General features: G+C 40.6%; 3 protein-coding genes across 3 annotated transcripts in view; 2 read left to right on the forward strand and 1 right to left on the reverse strand.

Annotated features, from left to right (window-relative positions):
* The first annotated feature begins 4732 nt into the window (after nt 1–4732).
* On the forward strand, nt 4733–8526 carry LOC124065422 (CCN family member 3-like). The gene is made up of 5 exons (XM_046400813.1): nt 4733–5102; nt 5385–5613; nt 5805–6059; nt 6629–6858; nt 7024–8526. The coding sequence occupies exons 1-5, from the start codon at nt 5052–5054 to the stop codon at nt 7306–7308; spliced, it is 1050 nt and encodes a 349-aa protein (XP_046256769.1). The 5' UTR covers nt 4733–5051; the 3' UTR covers nt 7309–8526.
* A 1787-nt stretch (nt 8527–10313) lies between these two features.
* LOC124064394 (E3 ubiquitin-protein ligase TRIM22-like) lies at nt 10314–12454 on the reverse strand. The gene is made up of 2 exons (XM_046398819.1): nt 12351–12454; nt 10314–12174 (listed from the first exon to the last, which is right to left on the reverse strand). Exon 2 carries the CDS (start codon nt 12170–12172, stop codon nt 10928–10930), a length of 1245 nt encoding a protein of 414 aa, XP_046254775.1. The 5' UTR covers nt 12173–12174; nt 12351–12454; the 3' UTR covers nt 10314–10927.
* A 4086-nt stretch (nt 12455–16540) lies between these two features.
* Nucleotides 16541–18543, forward strand: part of sntb1 (syntrophin, basic 1) — a 38506-nt gene continuing 36503 nt past the window's right edge. Inside the window, exon 1 of the mRNA XM_046398817.1 lies at nt 16541–17319. Coding sequence (XP_046254773.1) covers nt 16773–17319 — 547 coding nt within the window. The 5' untranslated portion in view covers nt 16541–16772. The remainder of the gene's footprint in view (nt 17320–18543) is intronic.

The raw sequence follows: 18543 nt of genomic DNA on the forward strand, positions 1-18543 counted from the left end.
CACACAGAGACAGAAAACCACACACACACATGCTCACCTAGGGGTAATGTAGAGTAGCCAATTAACCTAATGTGCATGTTTTTGGGACTGTGGGAGGAAGCTGGAGTAGCCGAAGAAAAACCACGCAGGCACAGGGAGAACATGCAAACTCCACACAGAAAGGCCCAGACCGGGATTCAAACCTGATCAATTAAAAAAAAATCAGATAATAATATATATGCTAACATTCATTTTGAGGTCTCTGTCCTGGTAACAGCCAGAGACAGCAACATTATGTTTGCTGGTTATCCATCAGTCAGTACATACATTAAATACCATAACTCAGGAACAGAAGGGGAGATTGTGATTGTGTTTCACATTTGGTCAGACACTGAATTGGTTGCAATAATCTTAGGTGTTCACCTTGAAACTGTGCTGACTGAATACGTCTTCTGTGCTGCTCGGTTGAAGATGTTTGTGAAGCATGTAACTGGCATGCAACCATTTAAATAGTGCTGTGAGCCGGTCACTGAATGAGACTACAGATGGGTACAGACAGAGAGAGGAGGCAGCATCAGAACCGGAGCAGCACATTTTTAAATTCATATATCTGCAGTTGAACAACAAACACACTGATGGATTATCGGTCGGTTATCCTTTTAGATATTTCTGGACTTGAACCTTCATAGATTCAGTTCTGCACAAACTATCTGACATTTAGAAATTTCCTGCTAACTAACAATAAAACAAGACATACAAAGAGATGCAAAACCATCTTTGTGGAGGTAATAATGCTATTAAGTGGTGCTCCATTTCAATTGTAAAATACTGTAAAACAGCACCAAAAATATAGTGTTGAATCAGCAGGTCCAGTTCTTTAATGGATGCCATCAGGGCTCTACATCTGCTCTGACAGAACATAAAGCCTTTTACATCTTCTAGAAACGTATCCTGAGATTTTTTCCATAGTACCAGTTTTATTAGTGGAAGCTGCTATTTCGTCCATTCACTGCCACCCACAATAAGACACATGTGCTTCTGTCTCAGTGTCTCAGTTCACGTAGGGTGGCGTACAGCAAATAAACTCTGAGTGAGAGACATGCGGTGGCCTCCCAAGCTGTTAAACCCACTCCCAGTCCGGACTGGCACTTGATGAGCAAATTGAAATTATGATGAGCGCTCAATTTCATGTGTGAATCTGTAAAGGATGTAAGTAATGTAGACTGATGACATGGGTGCTGGGGAAATCAAGGTAAAAGGATAGTATGATTAAGAGATAGACGTGTCACACAGTGACTGGCGGAGATATTCTGATTACATCATATCCCACACGTCTTCCTTGAACTTACAGTATGCAGTCCTGAGCAAACAGTCTCATGCTGATAAGCAGATGATTTTTTTCAGGACCTTTCAACTCTCTCCGAACCCAACTAGAGCCTAAAATGAACTCCCAGTCAAATACAAACAATAGCTGCAGAAACATCTGCAATGCTTTAACTGACTGGTTGTATAGCCCATTAAGCTGGCATTTCCATTTTGTGTCCAACAGCTCAGATGGATCAACAGTGATTAAAATTCCTTTTAGTAGATTCCATATGTACTGTGGAGTTACATGCCTATAGACTGGAAGCCAGTGTTTATTAATGTAAAAAAATATGTATATATTTGAACCAAGTGGAATTATTGAAGTTAGTCTGGCTTCCTTTGGAAGAGCACTGATCAAATACACTCCAGGAGTACTTAAAACATATCACAGAAACATTTAAATGAGTTAAAGAGTGTCTGGTATGCATAAAAACACATACCAAAGAGATTGTTTACCCAAACTGAACTCTATATGTTCAGTTTTATCATTTTTGTGAGACAGAAAAGAAACAATTCTCTACGCCTTGTATTACTCTGGTCTTAAACTACAAATTTAGCATTCAGAATACTGACCAAAAAGTAACAAGTACAAAGATACCTTGACTGCCTGCTCATAATATATGTCCACACAATATAATGTAATGTGTTTTCTTGTAGCTGTGAAAAGAACAAGATGTCGTGAGGAAATAATGAATGCTGAGGATGGTGATGATGATGATGAACCCTCCACCTTACTTCACCACACAGACTGGTGACCACACATGTTACTGAATGGTTTGCAAAAACATTAATGACGTTGGACCTTCCCTGTAAACTCTGAGCGAACCATCGTGAGTTCTCAATGGCAGCATCGACTGTGTGGCCTGACCACTTGGCAAAATGCTTGATGGCCTACAGCAGAGTCCAACAGCAACAGCCAGCAGGCCGACAGAAAGACTGTTAATACTACCTGACCTGTCGCTGCTGAGAAAAGACTGTGTCAAAAGACTGTGTCAAACCTCAATTTAAAGTGGCACTGAACCAGAGGATGAAGTGCATTTAGGCAGTAAACCAAAGATGAATGTGAGCGAGGGGAGTAAACAGCCGCTGATCCTACAGACCCCCCCCCCGATCCAATGAAAGAGACAGACATTCAGACAGTGGAGCTGGCAAAAAGGCAGCAAAGGCTGGCTTAGAAACATCCACTGAACATCTTGTTGCAGAGTCTACTGCCTAGTCCATCCTTCTCTGTTTTAGACCGGCAGTCCGATTGTGAAACTCTCCCTCGTCCAGCGCTGTCCCTGTGGCTGTCTTCTCCCATATGTTCCTCTCTCCTTTCTAGTGTCAAGTGGAAATATTTCACAGATACCACGAATGTGCGTATGTAGACTTCCCACCTCCTTCTTGGAAGATATTGCAATTCCGTGCCGTACTGTGCCAAGCTGTCACATAGTAAATAAAGTTTCCTAGGACATATAAATTTAAAGGCTTTTCACTAAATTCAACATTTTCAGGAATCCTATGAAAGGGTTCAGATATTGACCCTGTTCAACTGACAAAGATGCGGTGGAGGGTGGGAAATGTACTTAATTTCTATATTTTAAGAACAGTTTAAGTATTCTAGTTATGAAACAAATGTCAAAGCTGTGAGGGGAACAATATGATGATGGGAAAACAAGAAAATGGGAGTTAAGGTTCATTTAATGCAAGTCTTTCCACAAACTAAAGACTACATGCCCTCGGTGGTGTTGGTCAGAGCTGATCAACAGGAGTGGTATTCCAGCCAATCACAACTTTTTCAGTATCACTTTGATCCATATCAGCTATAAAACCCAGTTTGTATCTAATGCTGTGTAAAACCTCTTTTGTATAACAGCAGGAGCAGAACAGAAGTAGAATTTGCTTGAACAAGACCAAAATTGAAGCTGTTAAAGGGAAAAAAAATACACATAGTCGACAAACACGACCATCCTGTGACGTTTGACATTCTTCAGCTTCCACTGGCAAACTGTTTGAACAGCACTGAATCAAGATTTTGGCGGAGCTATCCACCGCTCACTGAAATCACAAGTCATTTAGAAAGCAGTTCTTAGTATCAATTTCCTTCTCTCTTCACTAACTGGGTAATTTGAAGTCTGATTTCACATATAACTATACATTAGGTAAACTGAGAGACTTATTCCACCTTCTCTAAAGGCCAGTTCATCTCTGCAGTGTCTGTCTATCACTTAAAAATAAAACATAAGTCTGCCAACAGCCACACATTAATGGCACATACCCTGTGGGCCAACGCATAATGGAAACCACCTGGAACCTCATTACTATACTATATATACCTTGTATTTCTAATTTGTTTATCAACAAAAAACATCACAAAAACACACATGCAATATTAAATACATCCATTGTAAAAAACAATTCACTCACTAACACCTGTAGCTTCCTAATTATGTCAGCATGAAAACCCAGTGCCTGTTGTCCTCTTTCTTACTGTTGCTTTTCATTAGTACTTTCTCTGATTAGAAACATGTCAATTCTGTTTCCCATTTCCACAAACTTGGATTTGGTTCATAGAGTAGTCCACATTCCTGATGGTCAGTGGTGGAAAGTACAAGTACATTTGACTAAGTGCATTAACCCAAGTACTGAACTCAAATACAGTTTTGAGTTTATACTTAATTAAGTATGTTTTCTGTTTTCTGTGTTGTTTTTGCTTCTTACTACTTGTACACCACAATAATTCAAATATTGTACTTTTTACTCCACAACATTTTTTTGGCAGCTTTAGTTACTAGTTACATATTTAGTTTAATATGAATATTAAGGGGCCTATGCAAGAAATACATTTTTATGTAAAATTATAAATCGAAATTATTCATTCACTTCCGCTTCTCTACAAATTTATATATCCATTTACTTTCTGCCCCTGCCTCTAGATCCAGTTAGCTTCGACTCCCAAATCCATCCACATACCTCAGCTCAGAAGAAACCATAACACATCTGGGACCAGATGGGCAGACCACTGATCAAAGTTACTGATGCACCAAAGTTTCCAGTGTTTAGCTATTTTAGGAAGCAGAGACAATCCTACAGGGAATAAGAGAGCTCTCTGCTATGGCTGCCCAGGTGAGAGAGGTCACAGGGTCGCCACCCACTGTCAGGGGGACCAAAGTTAGGGAACCCCCAGGCCCCTTGAAATAATATGAACATCCTGGACTGCAAAGATAATCCCCAATAAGGAAACTTCAGTAGGGAAAAAGGAACGTAAGCAAATGAGTTAAAGATAAACTGATTATTAAATGTGCAAGTGTATAATTTACAGTGATTAATTATTAATCAGATACCGTGTATATTTGTTGTTAAAAACACAACTGGTTGACTCTTTTTTTCTTGTAAAATATTAAACTATAAAGGCTCTGTGTGTTTATGGGAGCCTCTTTTGCAAGATCTCACAATAAAATGTGACTCTCCAACGCTCAATCACTCCAACATTCCTTCCTGTTTGTCGTCATGGTGCCAGCGGGACAGCTCCACTATATAAGGTCCTCCTCTTCTGAGTCCTGAGCCAGAACGACAAAGAGATCACAACATTCTGCTATACCACAGCCAGAGAGGAGGGAAGATTCAACCCTGAAACAAAGGACCCAAATCAGCTTCAACAAGGCGACGAAACACTTTTTGGACTGCAGATAATTTTGATTCTGCTACTTCTTCTGCTTAACATCAAGATGACCAATCTGTCAGAGAGTGCTCTTATTGTCTTCTTCTTTACAACACAGGTAAACAGACTTATGTTGTGTTTTCAGTAAGATATGCAAGTACTTTTGGTATGATGAGTTTTTAGATTTTTATTGTTTTAATAACAAAAATCTGCTAATGCTACTGTTCTCACAAGATATGCAAAGTTACACTACCTCACAAATGTTTAGGAGTTTTTGTATGCATGTATGTTTTTTGTATATAAAATTTAATCCCAGTTGTCATATTAGTCATACTAGGTTTAGAATGAAAGAGACTTACAACAACATATAAAACAATGATTCAATTTCTTTCCCTCCCAGGTGTTTATATTAGCCTGGTCTCAGGCATGTCCTCGGAGATGCCAGTGCCCCAAGGAGCCCCCCATGTGTCTCCCAGGGGTGCCTCTGATCCTGGATGACTGCGCCTGCTGCCTGGTGTGTGCCCGTCAGAAAGGGCAGCTGTGCTCTGAAATGTACCCATGTGACACACGTAAAGGGCTGCAGTGTGAATACACAACCGATATCCACAAGAGGACTGGCATCTGTGCTGGTGAGTGAACGAAGACATTCCCAAACATCAAATGGAAGATGTACTGTGTAAGGTAAATACTCTGTTAATACAAAGTTAGATTGTCATTGCTTGTTTTGAAGTTTTGATTTTTATTTATTTATTTATTTATTTTTTGGACATGTTAAAACAAAACCACTCTGACACCTTGTTTTTTTCTGTCTTTTTACCAGCTCACGAGGGAAATGTTTGTGTTTTGGACGGTTCGGTCTATCAGAATGGCCAGATATTTTTCCCCAGCTGTAAGTACCAGTGTATGTGCCGTGATGGGCAAATTGCCTGTGTGCCACGATGCAACGTGGACGTGATGCTGCCAGGGCCAGACTGCCCCATGCCACGAAGGGTCCAGGTGCCTGGAGAGTGCTGCGAGAAGTGGGTGTGTGAGCCCCAGGCTGAGGCTAGCGCACTGGGTGGCTTTGCCATGGCAGGTGGGTAGACTCAGACGGGATGAGCTGGACCATATTTGCAGACCATGAACACACATACAATGGCCCATTCCTCTTTGACGCTGGCAGCGCTGCAGTGTGAGGCACAAAGTTGAAGGGTTATGTACATTTCTCTGACCTGATTAGGTAAAAGGAGCAGAAGTCAGGGAAAGCAGAAAAAAGGAGGATATAGTCAGGGTTGAGAAAGGAGGAGGAAACACAGAAGAAAAAGACTGTGTTGTCACTCCAGTCTAGAATGTGAAACAGTTATGTGAGACATCACTCTGCTCATGGCCATGTTGGCTATAGGTTTTCTCAAAAAGTTTGCATCCAGAGAAAAGGGGAAAGACATGAAAGCTAGGTCACAACAAGAGCCCAATAACGCACTTTCATATAGAAGTGGGTATTGATGATGATGTTATCATACATTCTTTTTTGTCTTTGAATCTCTTTTAATTATTTAACTATATAGCTGAGTCTGCTTTCTGAATTGTGCTGAATATTGGCAGATTATATGAATATTTCTTTTAACACCCTATAATCTCTGTTAAACCTTCTGTGTGCCCCTTCAGCCTATCGTCAGGAGGAAACAGTAAGCTTTGACGGTTGGGATTCCAGCCAGAACTGCATTGAGCAGACCACCGAGTGGGGTGCCTGTTCTCAAACCTGTGGCATGGGCTTGTCCACCAGGGTCACCAATAAGAACCGTCGGTGTGAGTTGGTGAAGCAGAACCGACTGTGCATGATCAGACCCTGTGAGGACCAGCAGGACCAGACACAGCTGACACAGCTGGCACCAAAGGTACCTGGATGTCATATTATATATATTGTATATAATTTGCTTTACTTTATTTAGATGTCAGTACTGTGATAATACAAAGGATACTGTACTTTTTGTTTAGAACCAGCTGGATTTTCTGCTGAGATGTAGTACAGGTTCATTCTGTGGCTCTTTCTCTACCTGCAGAGAGGCAGTAAGTGCCAGAGGTTGGTTAGGAGTGACACAGCCATCCACCTCACCTATAAGAACTGCACCAGCATACAGGCCTACAAACCTCGTTACTGTGGCTCCTGCACAGATGGCCGCTGCTGTACCCCCCACAGAACCAAGACTGCCCTTGTGGAGTTCCAGTGTGCTAATAGTAGAACCACCAGGAGGCCAGTCATGGTGATCCTGACCTGTGTCTGCCACAGCCACTGCCCCCAAGACAACGCTGTGTGGCAGTCACCCGAGGTGGGCATGAGGTTATAGGTCTTGAAGTCAGTCCAACATACTAATGAGGTTACAACAAACAGTAAGCTAAGAGTAAATTCAGGAATTCCTGTGAACTGAAGGGGAATGGTATTCTCTTCATTATGAAATATGCAGTTGCATTAACTCTAACTAACTAATTTTGAGTTTATCCACAATATAAAATATGCAGTACAATAGTCATAAAACTGTAAAATATATATATATATAAGGCCTTATAACTGTAACATACCCACAGTGTTTATTATAGTCTGAATCCTGTTTTGAAGTTGAAGGGAATTAGCTCTGTATCGCTCTCCTGGTGAGGGATCTAATTGTGTAACATCCTGTGGAGAAAGAAGTGTCATCTTCACCATTGTTGAGCACAATCAAAGCACTTAAACCTTATACTGATTCTCTCCACTTGTGGAGATCAGGTGGAGTACACCACCACCACTATTCACAAGAGACTTGTTGTAGATCCTCTTGTGTACTTGGAGGAGATTTTAAAGGTTAACTTAAAACAGCCTCTTTTCAAGAGGACAAACAGTATGAGGGTATACAGTCACAGGGTAGTATAGACATAAGGAGACATAAGAGGGTCATGGTACCTTGAAGCCTTCCAACCAGATCGTTTGATTGACAGTTGGGTCGGCCAGTCAGGCATGAGTATTTTAGACCATGAAAGAACTTGAAACAGCAGTGTGTTTTGCTCAGACTAAATTATGTATGTCCTCATTCAGAATAGTATAACACTTGGTCATCTTAAAAAATGCTGTAATCCCATTGCATCCCAGATTACAGTTTTTACCGTGCCTGCTAACTGAGAGTGCCATGGCAATTTTTCAACAACGACACATTTTTGGGATAACTTGAATGTGTACTTTGACTTGGTCCAAACCGAGGGCTCAACCTATGAAAGAGAGGTCACTGTGGTGACTTTGTGTCATTTCTAACATTTGCCTGAAATCTCACTCTTGCTGAAACGGATCATATCTATGTTCTCGTCAAAAAAATGCAAATGTGTTTTTTGTTTGTTCATTTTGTTAAATGTAGTGCACCTAAACAGCTGTTTTTATGACAAAAGTTTTGTAAATACTTGCTGTGTAGCTTGTTTGACTGAGAGTGTATCAAATACACAGCTTGAAGTAACAATGTAAACCTGAATTGTATATACAAGTATGTGGTATGATTTTTGTTACAGCTTCAATTGTACTTCACACTACTTGTTTCTGCAAAACTCAGCATTTGAAAATAAATTTGTATGTTTTTCTATCAAAGTTTTGATCTCTTGATCCCTCTCTCTTCATGGCTAAATGTTAAAGCATGTGGTTTCTCCCTCCTTCTCATGTTTGATGTGTGGCAGATCACTGTCGTCCTACATTAGTGGTTTTTAAAGTAGGGTCTGGGAACCTGAGGTGATTCCAGTGGGTCCCCAGCAAAAGGTGGAATAATTTATTCCCACTATGATTCCAACTTAAATGAACACAATTACATCTAAAAGCAGAATCTGTATCAGAAGGGGACACTGGGACAAAGTCTGGGGCTTCATTGTTTAATTTTTGCCCGTTTAGAGGTCCTTCACGTGAAAAAGTAAAATAATATAAGAGATCACAACAGCAGATGTATTTAACCTCCTGCCTCACATAAGACCATAACTCTCTTCTCTGGAAATGAATGCACAACTTGAAAGTTTTCACACATCTGCATTTTTGAATAGACCTCCTCCTCTGGATTGCCTGTTAACCGTCCAAAGTGTTTATGTCATCACATGGAACCCAGAAGTTTCAGTGGCTGGTGACCTTTTGACCTCCTTCCCTGAGCCTACCAGGAAGGTCATAGTGGAAAACCTTGTTATTCCCTGTAGGATTGCTACTGTTTCCCAAATTAGCTCCTCAGTGGAAACTTTGGCTCATCAACAGCTTGGATCAGTGTAGGTCTGACACTGTGACCAACACATCTGGTTGCAGCTGTGTTATGGTGCCTGCTTAACAGAGGTGTGTGATAATGTTACACATTGGTTAGGATTTTGAGCTTGTTCTAGTGCTGAATTTCTAGTGCTGCATGCTAAGATTAAAGCGCAAACTAAACAATAAAAATGTAAACACACAAACCCTGTCTGAGTCGTGGGATTCTGCATCATGAGACAGAATACAGTACAGACAAAAATAGCAGGGTTCCTGACATGTTATAACTCTTAGTTCACTGCAAAAGAATGTTAAACACAGGTACAAGTGAGGTTGTGAAATGACCAACACTGACAACACATATTATCTTAGTGAGTGGTGATCCTCTTTTCACTGAGTCTTGATTTGTGTGATGTGTGCTCTTTCCAGACTTTATGCTAATGCTTCTGTGAGGCTGTACTCAGGAACAGCTTGAGCTAAAAATGTTTTGAGCTAAAAGCTAACTTGTTAGCAAGCCAAGCTTCACAGTCTTAGTTTAGCTTGTGAGCATGTTAACATTTACTAATTGGAAACACAATGCAGGCCTGCTGCGGGGGCTAATGGGAAGGCTCATAGGTATTTAAAAAAAAAAAGAAAATTCTGACTTCTTGAACAGTCACCACTGAAGTTATTGCAGGGAGACATGTGTGTTTCAAACAAAGTACATGGCAATCCATCAAAGCTGCTGTTCACATGAAGGATGAGTAAATTGTGCCCTCTAGAGGTGTATCTGAATAAAGTTGTGTCACCGTCTGCAGTATGCATGAATGTGGAATCACATTCAATTCGATACTTTTGTACTTTTGACAGGATAAACATACTGATACCAGCTCAGCAGGCTGGCTATTGGTCCAGTATTTAAAACCATGAAATGTGCCATTTTCAGCTGTTATTTAAACACTTTTTAAAGCTTTTTCTAATCATCAAATTTAGCCTGGGGTTTATGGTTTTGATGTCTCTGAATATTAAATTCTGTGATTCTATGACCATCACGCACTAGTTGCAAATTAAACATACTGGTCTTGTGTTTAGCGATGGAGATAAAATAGAAAGTGAAAGTAGCTTGCTTGTCAGACCAGGCAGATTTAAAGCAGTGGTTTTTTATTGCTAGTTTTACATTTCAGGGTTCACAGAGAAATGTTTGCATGAGAAAGAAGTGACATGGTTCACTCATTAGCTGCTCCCATCATCATCTCCAGAAAAAAACAATATTTTTAACTGAGAATGCAACTGATTGAAACTTAATGCTGCATAATGGGCCACTCAGAAGTTGCTTCCGGGCTGAAACGATGATTAATTTCAAAAATGACACGACAACTGTTTCATTGAAAAGTAAAAACTTGATGCAAATTTCATTTTGCATCTCAAATACTGAAAATTTAGCACTCATTAACAAAACAAGCATATCATTTATATATTTATGCACCTATTTAAAAAAAATTTGTTGAATGCATATGATCAGCACAATTACAAAAATGCACTCTAAAGCACAGTTACAAAAATAAACACGCAACTTCCTCATCAACAAACATGAAAAACTCGTTTCCAGTTATCATTTCCAGTCAAACAGAGCTTATGCATGGCTTGGTTTTCCAAAGCATCCAGGAAATGAGCTTATTATGATCAGATCTTACTGGAATTAGATTTCATTATAATCCATTTCAGATGTGCCCTTGCAAAAGATAATGTGAATGTTAATTATGCCAAATTGAAATCAGAAATACTGCCATTAAAATAAAGCCTAATAAGATGTCTGGGATCTTCTTTTGAAGCTTCTGAAGCTGTCTGACATTTTTTATAGGGCAGTAGAAAAGGAAAACTCTCTCTTTGAATTTACAGCCTGTAAAAGTGTAGATCGGAACAGCAGTGTCGGCATCATAGAAGGACACAAATCCATTGTCATAGTCTACAAACACAGTGACTTTGCCAGGCTTCCTTGTCAAGAAGAATTGAAGAGGGACATTATGTAGAGCTGTGCACTTGGTGTTATTCTCCAACCTTATGATCCAATTTCCATTCCTGGTGTTAAGTGTGAATGACCTCCTCCGAAGAATCGACTCTCTCACTACTCCTAAGTAACAGTCAATTGTCCCTTTGGTCTCAATCTCATAGTAGTATTTCCCTTCAGAAATGCCTATGTTTGCAGGAAGATAGAAATATTGGTTCAGTTGATGTGGGCCTTCATTGGGAAACCAAATGTAAGGAACTTGGATATAGTCAGGCTCAACGCTGCTTGCTACTGCTTCTTTTGCTATTGCTTCTTGTTCGCATTTCCTCTTGATCTGCACGGCTGCTTTTGTCTTCTTAGCCTTCTTGCCACGCTTTGATTTAATTTCCTGTACTTCTGTTTTTTTCTTTGCCATCTGAGCCTTCTTGTCAACATACGCCTCATCTAAAGGGACTGTATTATGAGCGCTATGTTCTGTACACAGGACACAAACACGTGTGCAATCATTCCTGCAGAAGAGCTCTAAAATCCTGTTGTGTTTCTTGCATATTTTATCCTCCAGGTTATGCACAGGATTAGTTAGTTTGTGTCTCTTTAAGGCAGCAACTCTCTGATGAGGCTCTAAGTGTATCTCACAGTACGATGCCAGACACACCAAACAAGTTTTAGAGGCTTTGAACCTGTCGCCAAGGCAGCAGTCACATGGCACCTGTCCTGGTTTGACGAGGGAATTATTGCCAGCTATCCGCTGATGTTTCCTGAAATTCTCCACGACCTCCCTGTACGCAGTGTTGACGCGAAGTTTGAGCCCTTTGCTGAACTTATTGTTGCACAGTGGACACTGACTCTGCTCTTTACCTTCCCAGTACCTGCTGATGCAGGCTTTGCAGAAGTTGTGTCCACATGGAGTAGAAACAGGCTCAGTGAAAACCTCCAGACAGATGGAGCACAGGAACTGGTCCTCAGAGATGAAAGGGCTGGCTGTGGCCATATCTGCAGGAACACCAAAGAACACGGCAGAGTTGTTTACCGGATAAACATAATTAACAGCGAGTCAGCCCTGCATCTGGATTTATTCACAAAATGTGTCAGCTCCATTGTATGTGATAAGTAGCTATGAATATTCTACACTATCAGAATATAATCATGTATATATTGGTGAACTTCACCTTCTTGGATGTGAATTCTTTGCTCTGATGTCTCTCTTTCAGTGCAAACAAACTGAACATTTTAAACCACCACCTTAAGTTTCATTTCTCTGTAAATGACGCAATAGTGTTCCGCCTCCCCTAATTCATACTCCTCCCATTTGTTCCTCCTACTTGACATTAACCGTTAAGCAGTTGAACCTTATCAAACAAACAATATTTTGGGCATAATTTTGGATAATAAAAAACCCTTAATTACTAATTCCTGGTGTCACCTTTTGTGTCAGAGTACAATTACAGATTAACACGACTAACACCGATTTAACCATATGTACACAAAATTTTTTGTGAAATAATTTGTCTCCACTCTTGAAGGGTTAACTTGAAAGGATAGCATTTCAGTGTGTTTGCCACTGAACCGAAATGAGTCACTCCACAAATATTTGCTTATCGGTGAAACATTATGTTTATTTTCAATGTTTTCACCACCAAGATGCAGAAGATAGAAGTTTATTTGTCATGTTCAACTTTAGAGGTTATATATTAAACCAGCTGAAAACTTTAACCAACTTTCATTTGGATCAAAAATTTGTCTGATTCCTTTTGTTTAGATGTTGCCTAATACTGGCATGAAGCTGAAGCTATACATTGTATTTCAAATACTTCTTATTTAATTCTGCAAGCCTGTACCTGATTTTAGGTGGTGGTGAAGTTTGTGTTTTTAATTTTACTGCCAAGCACCATTCAGGCACGCTACTGAAAGTCATTTTCAGAAGCCTAATGATGCCAGCAGAAGCAGCAGCCATAACCAAGAAGCTACCAAACCTTTGGAAGTTGACTGTGACATCTGCTGGAGCTGGCATGGAGTGCAAAGTCATGAAGTCATTGGCTTCTTACTATGGGACTGACCTGAAGTCAAGTCTAAGTAGGCCTATTTTTGATTACTCTGTTGAATATGAAGGGTTAAGGATTATTAATTTCTTTATTTATACCAACTTGATTATGAAAGACTGTGCCTTTCTTAATTTGCTTAATATTAACCAATGAACAATTACAGAGCAATTACAGCTTGGCAGTTTGTCACCTGTTTCAGCTGGATTCTGAAGTCATGCTTCGAATGATTTGTAGCATTGATGGATCAGCATTAGTTAGAGCGCAAGGTGGGAAATTAGCAAAGGAAAAGATGAGGGCAAGAAGAGAGAAGGGAAAGACATGTAAGAAAAGGAAGGTAGGTGAATGATAGGAGGAAGATGAAAAAGGAATAAGGAGGAGAATAAATGTAATGGAAGGAAAGAAAGATATATTGTCTAATTGGAAGGTGATTCAAGTTTTACTTCCCCCATAGCTAGCTAATGGACTGATGCTTCATCACTCAGATGCTACATATTGCGTTTACACTCTGAGAGATCTACAGTCTAGTTTGTCTTTTAAGAGCAATTTTTGATTTTAATTTCATAGCACTCAGATGATGCAGTTTCATGCTTTTCTTCTGACTGAAAGCTAACGGAGGTGAAGCACCAAAGAAGCATAGCAATCCACCAATAAAACCAAGAAAGAGAAGTGCATGTGACGACTGCAAAGTAGTAAATATGGACCTTTTCCAATTATGCGTATAAGGAAGAAACTACGCTCAACATGTTTATTGGACATGAAGGATATGCACAAAGCACTTCAGATGAGAAACACTGAACGTAAACAGAACTTTTGTTTTTGTTTACAAGAAAATTCTACAGGACATCTTTAAACCTGAATGAACAAATAATATGCTGATAGACAGTATGGAAGGACACCTCTGTAGCTTTATTTGTTTATAATTTTGTCATCATGATAGTACATACTGTAATTTTCCATATATCTATTTCATGTCTCTTCGTTATGGGAGAGGATCCCTCCCCTGTGGCTCTTCCTGAGCTTTCTTCCATTATTTTCCTCTGTTAAAACAATTTGTTGCTGTTTTTTCTTAATCAAATTGAAGGTCCGAGGACAGAAGGTGTCGTGTGCTGTACAGATTGTAGGTTCTCAAGAAAGCCAGAGTAACAGTGTGTGTGTGTGTGTGTGTGTGTGTGTGTGTGTGTGTGTGTGTGTGTGAATTGGCATTGCAGCTGCTCCCTGTTGAATTGACAAAAACAAAAGTGTGTAGTTAATGTGCTAAGACGGACTGAGGATTAAAAAGGGATTCATTAACGACCTTTAAATACCATCACCTTTAATAAGAGTGCATTCTCTGTTTGCTTGTTTGTTTGTTTGCTTGTTTGTTTTGAAGGTCATTATCACAACAAAGAATGTACATTTTAGCTCATTTCCATATGAAAGTAAAAAAAAAAAAATCAATTGTAGCTCCTATGCCTCATTAAGCCAGAAATATTCTTAGAATTTCTGTTTCGGTCTCTTTCTCAAAATAAATAAATAAAGTGATCCCCTCTGGTGAAGCTCAGTAGTAATGATCAGATGTACTTTAGAGGGTGGGAAAGTGAGGAAGCTTGGCTCCTACATTATTGTGCAGCATGCCTGTACTATATATACACCTGTGATTACATAATTTGTTTAATTACAGCACAGAGACTGAAATATATCATATTAAATCATATAAAATCCTTATTTTCAAGACTATTCACATATATCCTTAATATATGAGAAAATATAGAGACACTTCTTTTTAACCTTTCTAATATAAATTCATTCTAATTAAGTGGAAAAGATAAAGTGCAATTGACTGCTATTTTTCAGAGCACTGAAGAACATACTGTAGTAAATTATTAGTCTGTGGCCAAATTAGTGTTATGAGTGTTCCACGAAAAACATTAAACTGAGCATCATTATCAAATAAATTCAGTCTGCATTTAAAAAATATTTGGAGGACCTGGATTAAAAACAGCCGAACGATTCCAAGATGGGTTACTCATCGTTATTGCACCACTGCGAGAAATTTGTCTTTGTATCACCAGTAAGACAATACGAACAGCAACATGAACAACAATAACAACACGCATAACAAATCATAATCAATATAAGTTCAAACGTTGATACAACAGAATTAAAATCTCTAAGCATGAATTTCTTCGTTTTTGACTGCACGTGGTACAAATGATTCCTTCTTGATGTTTTTCATCAAGAAGGTAATAAAGAACTGCGCTCACGTCAGGACGGATAATTCAAAGAGTCTCCAGTAGGTGTCGCACCTACACCGCTAATAGATCAGCGAGCAGCATGGTTTCCCTCAGCCGTGTGTGACTCAGGGCAGGATACCATCCTGCAGAATGACAGCTGTTAAAGGAAAATACATATTTAGAAAATACATGAAACATCTATTCATTTGAAACCCTCATTGTGACGTTACAGCAGCTGCTTGGCTAGTTTTATGTCCTTAATGTCATCATGTCCTGGAGTCTAACTGAGGCGGCCTCACTTGTCTACTCTCTGCATCCCTGTCACTCACTCACAGGGCTTGAACCCTGGTCACCCCCGTGAAGGTCGAGACACCCAACTGCTCCATTCACTAAGGCGATAACAGCGGCTGCACCCTCACGGTGAGTGGCTTCACTTATTTGAACTATCACGAGCCTATCGTGATTGACAGGGCATGGGGACGTCCTTTGGAATAATAATAAAAGAGATGGAGAGCGAAGCCTCAGGGGGGGTCTTTCCATGTCAGAGACTCCTAACAAAACTCTCTCTCTCCCTCCCTCTCTCTCTCTCTCCCTCTACTCTCTCCCCCTTTCTTTCTGTCTTTGAAACATCAAAACAGGAGACGCAGGCGCATTCCTGTGCGCGCGTAACCGGTCTCACGTCTGCAGCGTGAGCGCAGTTAATTGCAGCAGAGTGGGACTCATCAGACATTTACAGTCTGGAAAGTCACCTCTTTACATATTTTAGATGTGGCTATTTATACAAAACGTGCTTTAAAGTAGAAAAATAGATAGGCCTATCATAAAGAAAACATCCAACATCTGTGCCACTTCTGCTCTGTAATGACTCATAAAACCCAGCTATGTTTTAATTTCCTTTAAAGGCCGTAACATGAATCAATATATTTATACATCACAGTATGTGATTATCAACGTAATACGAGTAACATGGATAAGTTAGTGGACTTTTGCCGATATATGTTGTTCATGCTTGTTTAACTTTGTGTAAGCTGTCACGTCTCAAACCTTTAAGGGGAAGTGATGGAACAAATTTTGTGCGTGCAGAATCTGGCGATGGGATCGGCTGACGGCGGGGGGAGCAAACTCCACCCAGCAGATAGGATCTCCGGCAGGCGGAGCGGAGGGCGGCTTGTGCCGAAAGGGTTCGGGCTGGTTGGTCGGGACGCTTGACGAGTCCCACAGAAAACTTCAGAGGGGCAAAGTCCAGCCTGAGTGTGAGGGAGACGGGGTGGAAGTTAATGCTCGAGAGCGTGTTGGGCACAAAATCACATGTCAGTTTAAAAGAAATGCTCCAAAGATGGCGGTGGTAATCGCGACGGGAGTTTCAGGTGCCTCCGGAGTGCATAAAAGTGGGTTTGTGGAGGTTTTGGTGCGGGAGCGGTGGCACAAAGTTTTGGTCAACTTGAACGAGGAAACGCTCACGTTAAGCTGCGAGGAGAGCAGCGTTAACGACAACGTGAACGACAGTGTCAACTCAAACGGCGTAACTAATGGATCTTACCTTGACAACAACAACGCCAACTCTAACAACGGCCCCCAAAGTGTACGTACGGCGTTCACGGACCTCCCGGAGAGGGTGCCCGAAACGATCGCCAACAGAAAGCGATGCGTCAAGGTGACCAAGCAGGAGATCGGGGGACTTGGGATCAGCATCAAAGGCGGAAAGGAGAATAAAATGCCCATTCTCATCAGTAAGATTTTCAAGGGGCTCGCAGCGGACCAGACCCAGGCTCTGTACGTCGGGGATGCCATCCTGTCTGTGAACAGCATGAACCTGCGGGACGCGACCCATGACGAGGCTGTGCAGGCGCTGAAACGGGCCGGGAAAGAGGTGACACTGGAAGGTAGGCAGACTGTGTGTCATGTGTTGACAGAAACCACGGGGGACCCGGGGGAGAAGCAGAGTGCGCGGGTCAGGGAATCCTAAACTTTTTTCAATACCACATGCATGCCTCAGTTGATTTTCTGAACTCCCACAAGACAAGTTCTTATAGGAAGCCCACATGTGAGTGTTTTATCTCTTAGTAAAGGATTGCACAGCACACCTGTGGAGATAAGAGCAAAGTGTTAGATCTCGGTTTATCCAAGGTCATTCTGGTGGTGAATTTCAGCCTCATTTTTATGGTGAGTTAATACAACCTCACTCGAAGACCCCTGAAGGAACTGTGGACCTTAACATGCATGAGAACATCATCCTTTAGGGAAGGAAACATGTCATGTAGGTTTTTCTCATTCCACATGGCTGCCTTTGTGGGCTGTTATATGCATATCATCCAGCAGGTCCGTGGTCCTCAGGACACAAAGTGCTGCACTTTTCCTACTTGCCAGTTGATTGCATTCTCCCAGCGTCCCAGGTATAAATCACTCCCTGATTAGACGAAGGGAATGAGAAGCAGCAGGGCTCTGAGTGTTGAGAAGAGAATGAAAATCTCTGCTGTACGAGGTGATTTATTTTCCATTACAGAAGGGAGGTACTAGTTAATAACAAGGGCTAAGGAGGAAGAGGAGACAATATTTTTATTTCACCGGCCTGTTTTATTCATATCTCAGTTTATCAAATGTGTTTTCTAATTTACTTACAAAATCAGCCACATAGTCTCTCTCAGCGTGCAAAACAGAAGAGAAGTACAACTTATATCATTGCAAACTTATTTCATTTACAGCAAGAGAGGGGAAGACTCTACTTATTGTGTTTATAAAGCAATTTTGCCATCTTGACACGCTTGGGTTATTCCATAATTGAAGGTAACAGATTGCACAAAAGAGCACGTCTGATTTCTCAAGAAAAGTTATTATGCAACCAGACGTGTCACGGGAGAAGTGTGCAAGGTCAAACTCAGATCATCTCTGCTGCCCTCACACTCTTCTCTAAGCAAGGCTACTCAAAGAAGTCTACATTAAGGAAGTTAAGGAATTAAGTATCACACACACAGAGAGACACATATGTAAAGGCGTACACACACATTTACTTTCATCTCGCTCACAGGAGTATGGCTGCCAAATTGGTGTTTTGCAGCTGTTTTTAGCCATAAAGTGAAGATAAGGATTAGGCAGATGGCAGATTTTTA

Source organism: Scatophagus argus, chromosome 9 (genome assembly GCF_020382885.2).
Source record: "Scatophagus argus isolate fScaArg1 chromosome 9, fScaArg1.pri, whole genome shotgun sequence".
Lineage (NCBI taxonomy): Eukaryota > Metazoa > Chordata > Actinopteri > Scatophagidae > Scatophagus > Scatophagus argus.

Excerpts from the sequence above, each read along its gene's own strand:
- LOC124065422 (XM_046400813.1), top strand. The coding sequence starts at position 5,052 with ATGACCAATCTGTCAGAGAGTGCTCTTATTGTCTTCTTCTTTACAACA. Across the intron at positions 6,060-6,628 it reads GGGTGGCTTTGCCATGGCAG|CCTATCGTCAGGAGGAAACA; the intron begins GTGGGTAGACTC and ends GTGCCCCTTCAG. Across the intron at positions 6,859-7,023 it reads TGACACAGCTGGCACCAAAG|AGAGGCAGTAAGTGCCAGAG; the intron begins GTACCTGGATGT and ends CTCTACCTGCAG.
- LOC124064394 (XM_046398819.1), bottom strand. The coding sequence starts at position 12,172 with ATGGCCACAGCCAGCCCTTTCATCTCTGAGGACCAGTTCCTGTGCTCC.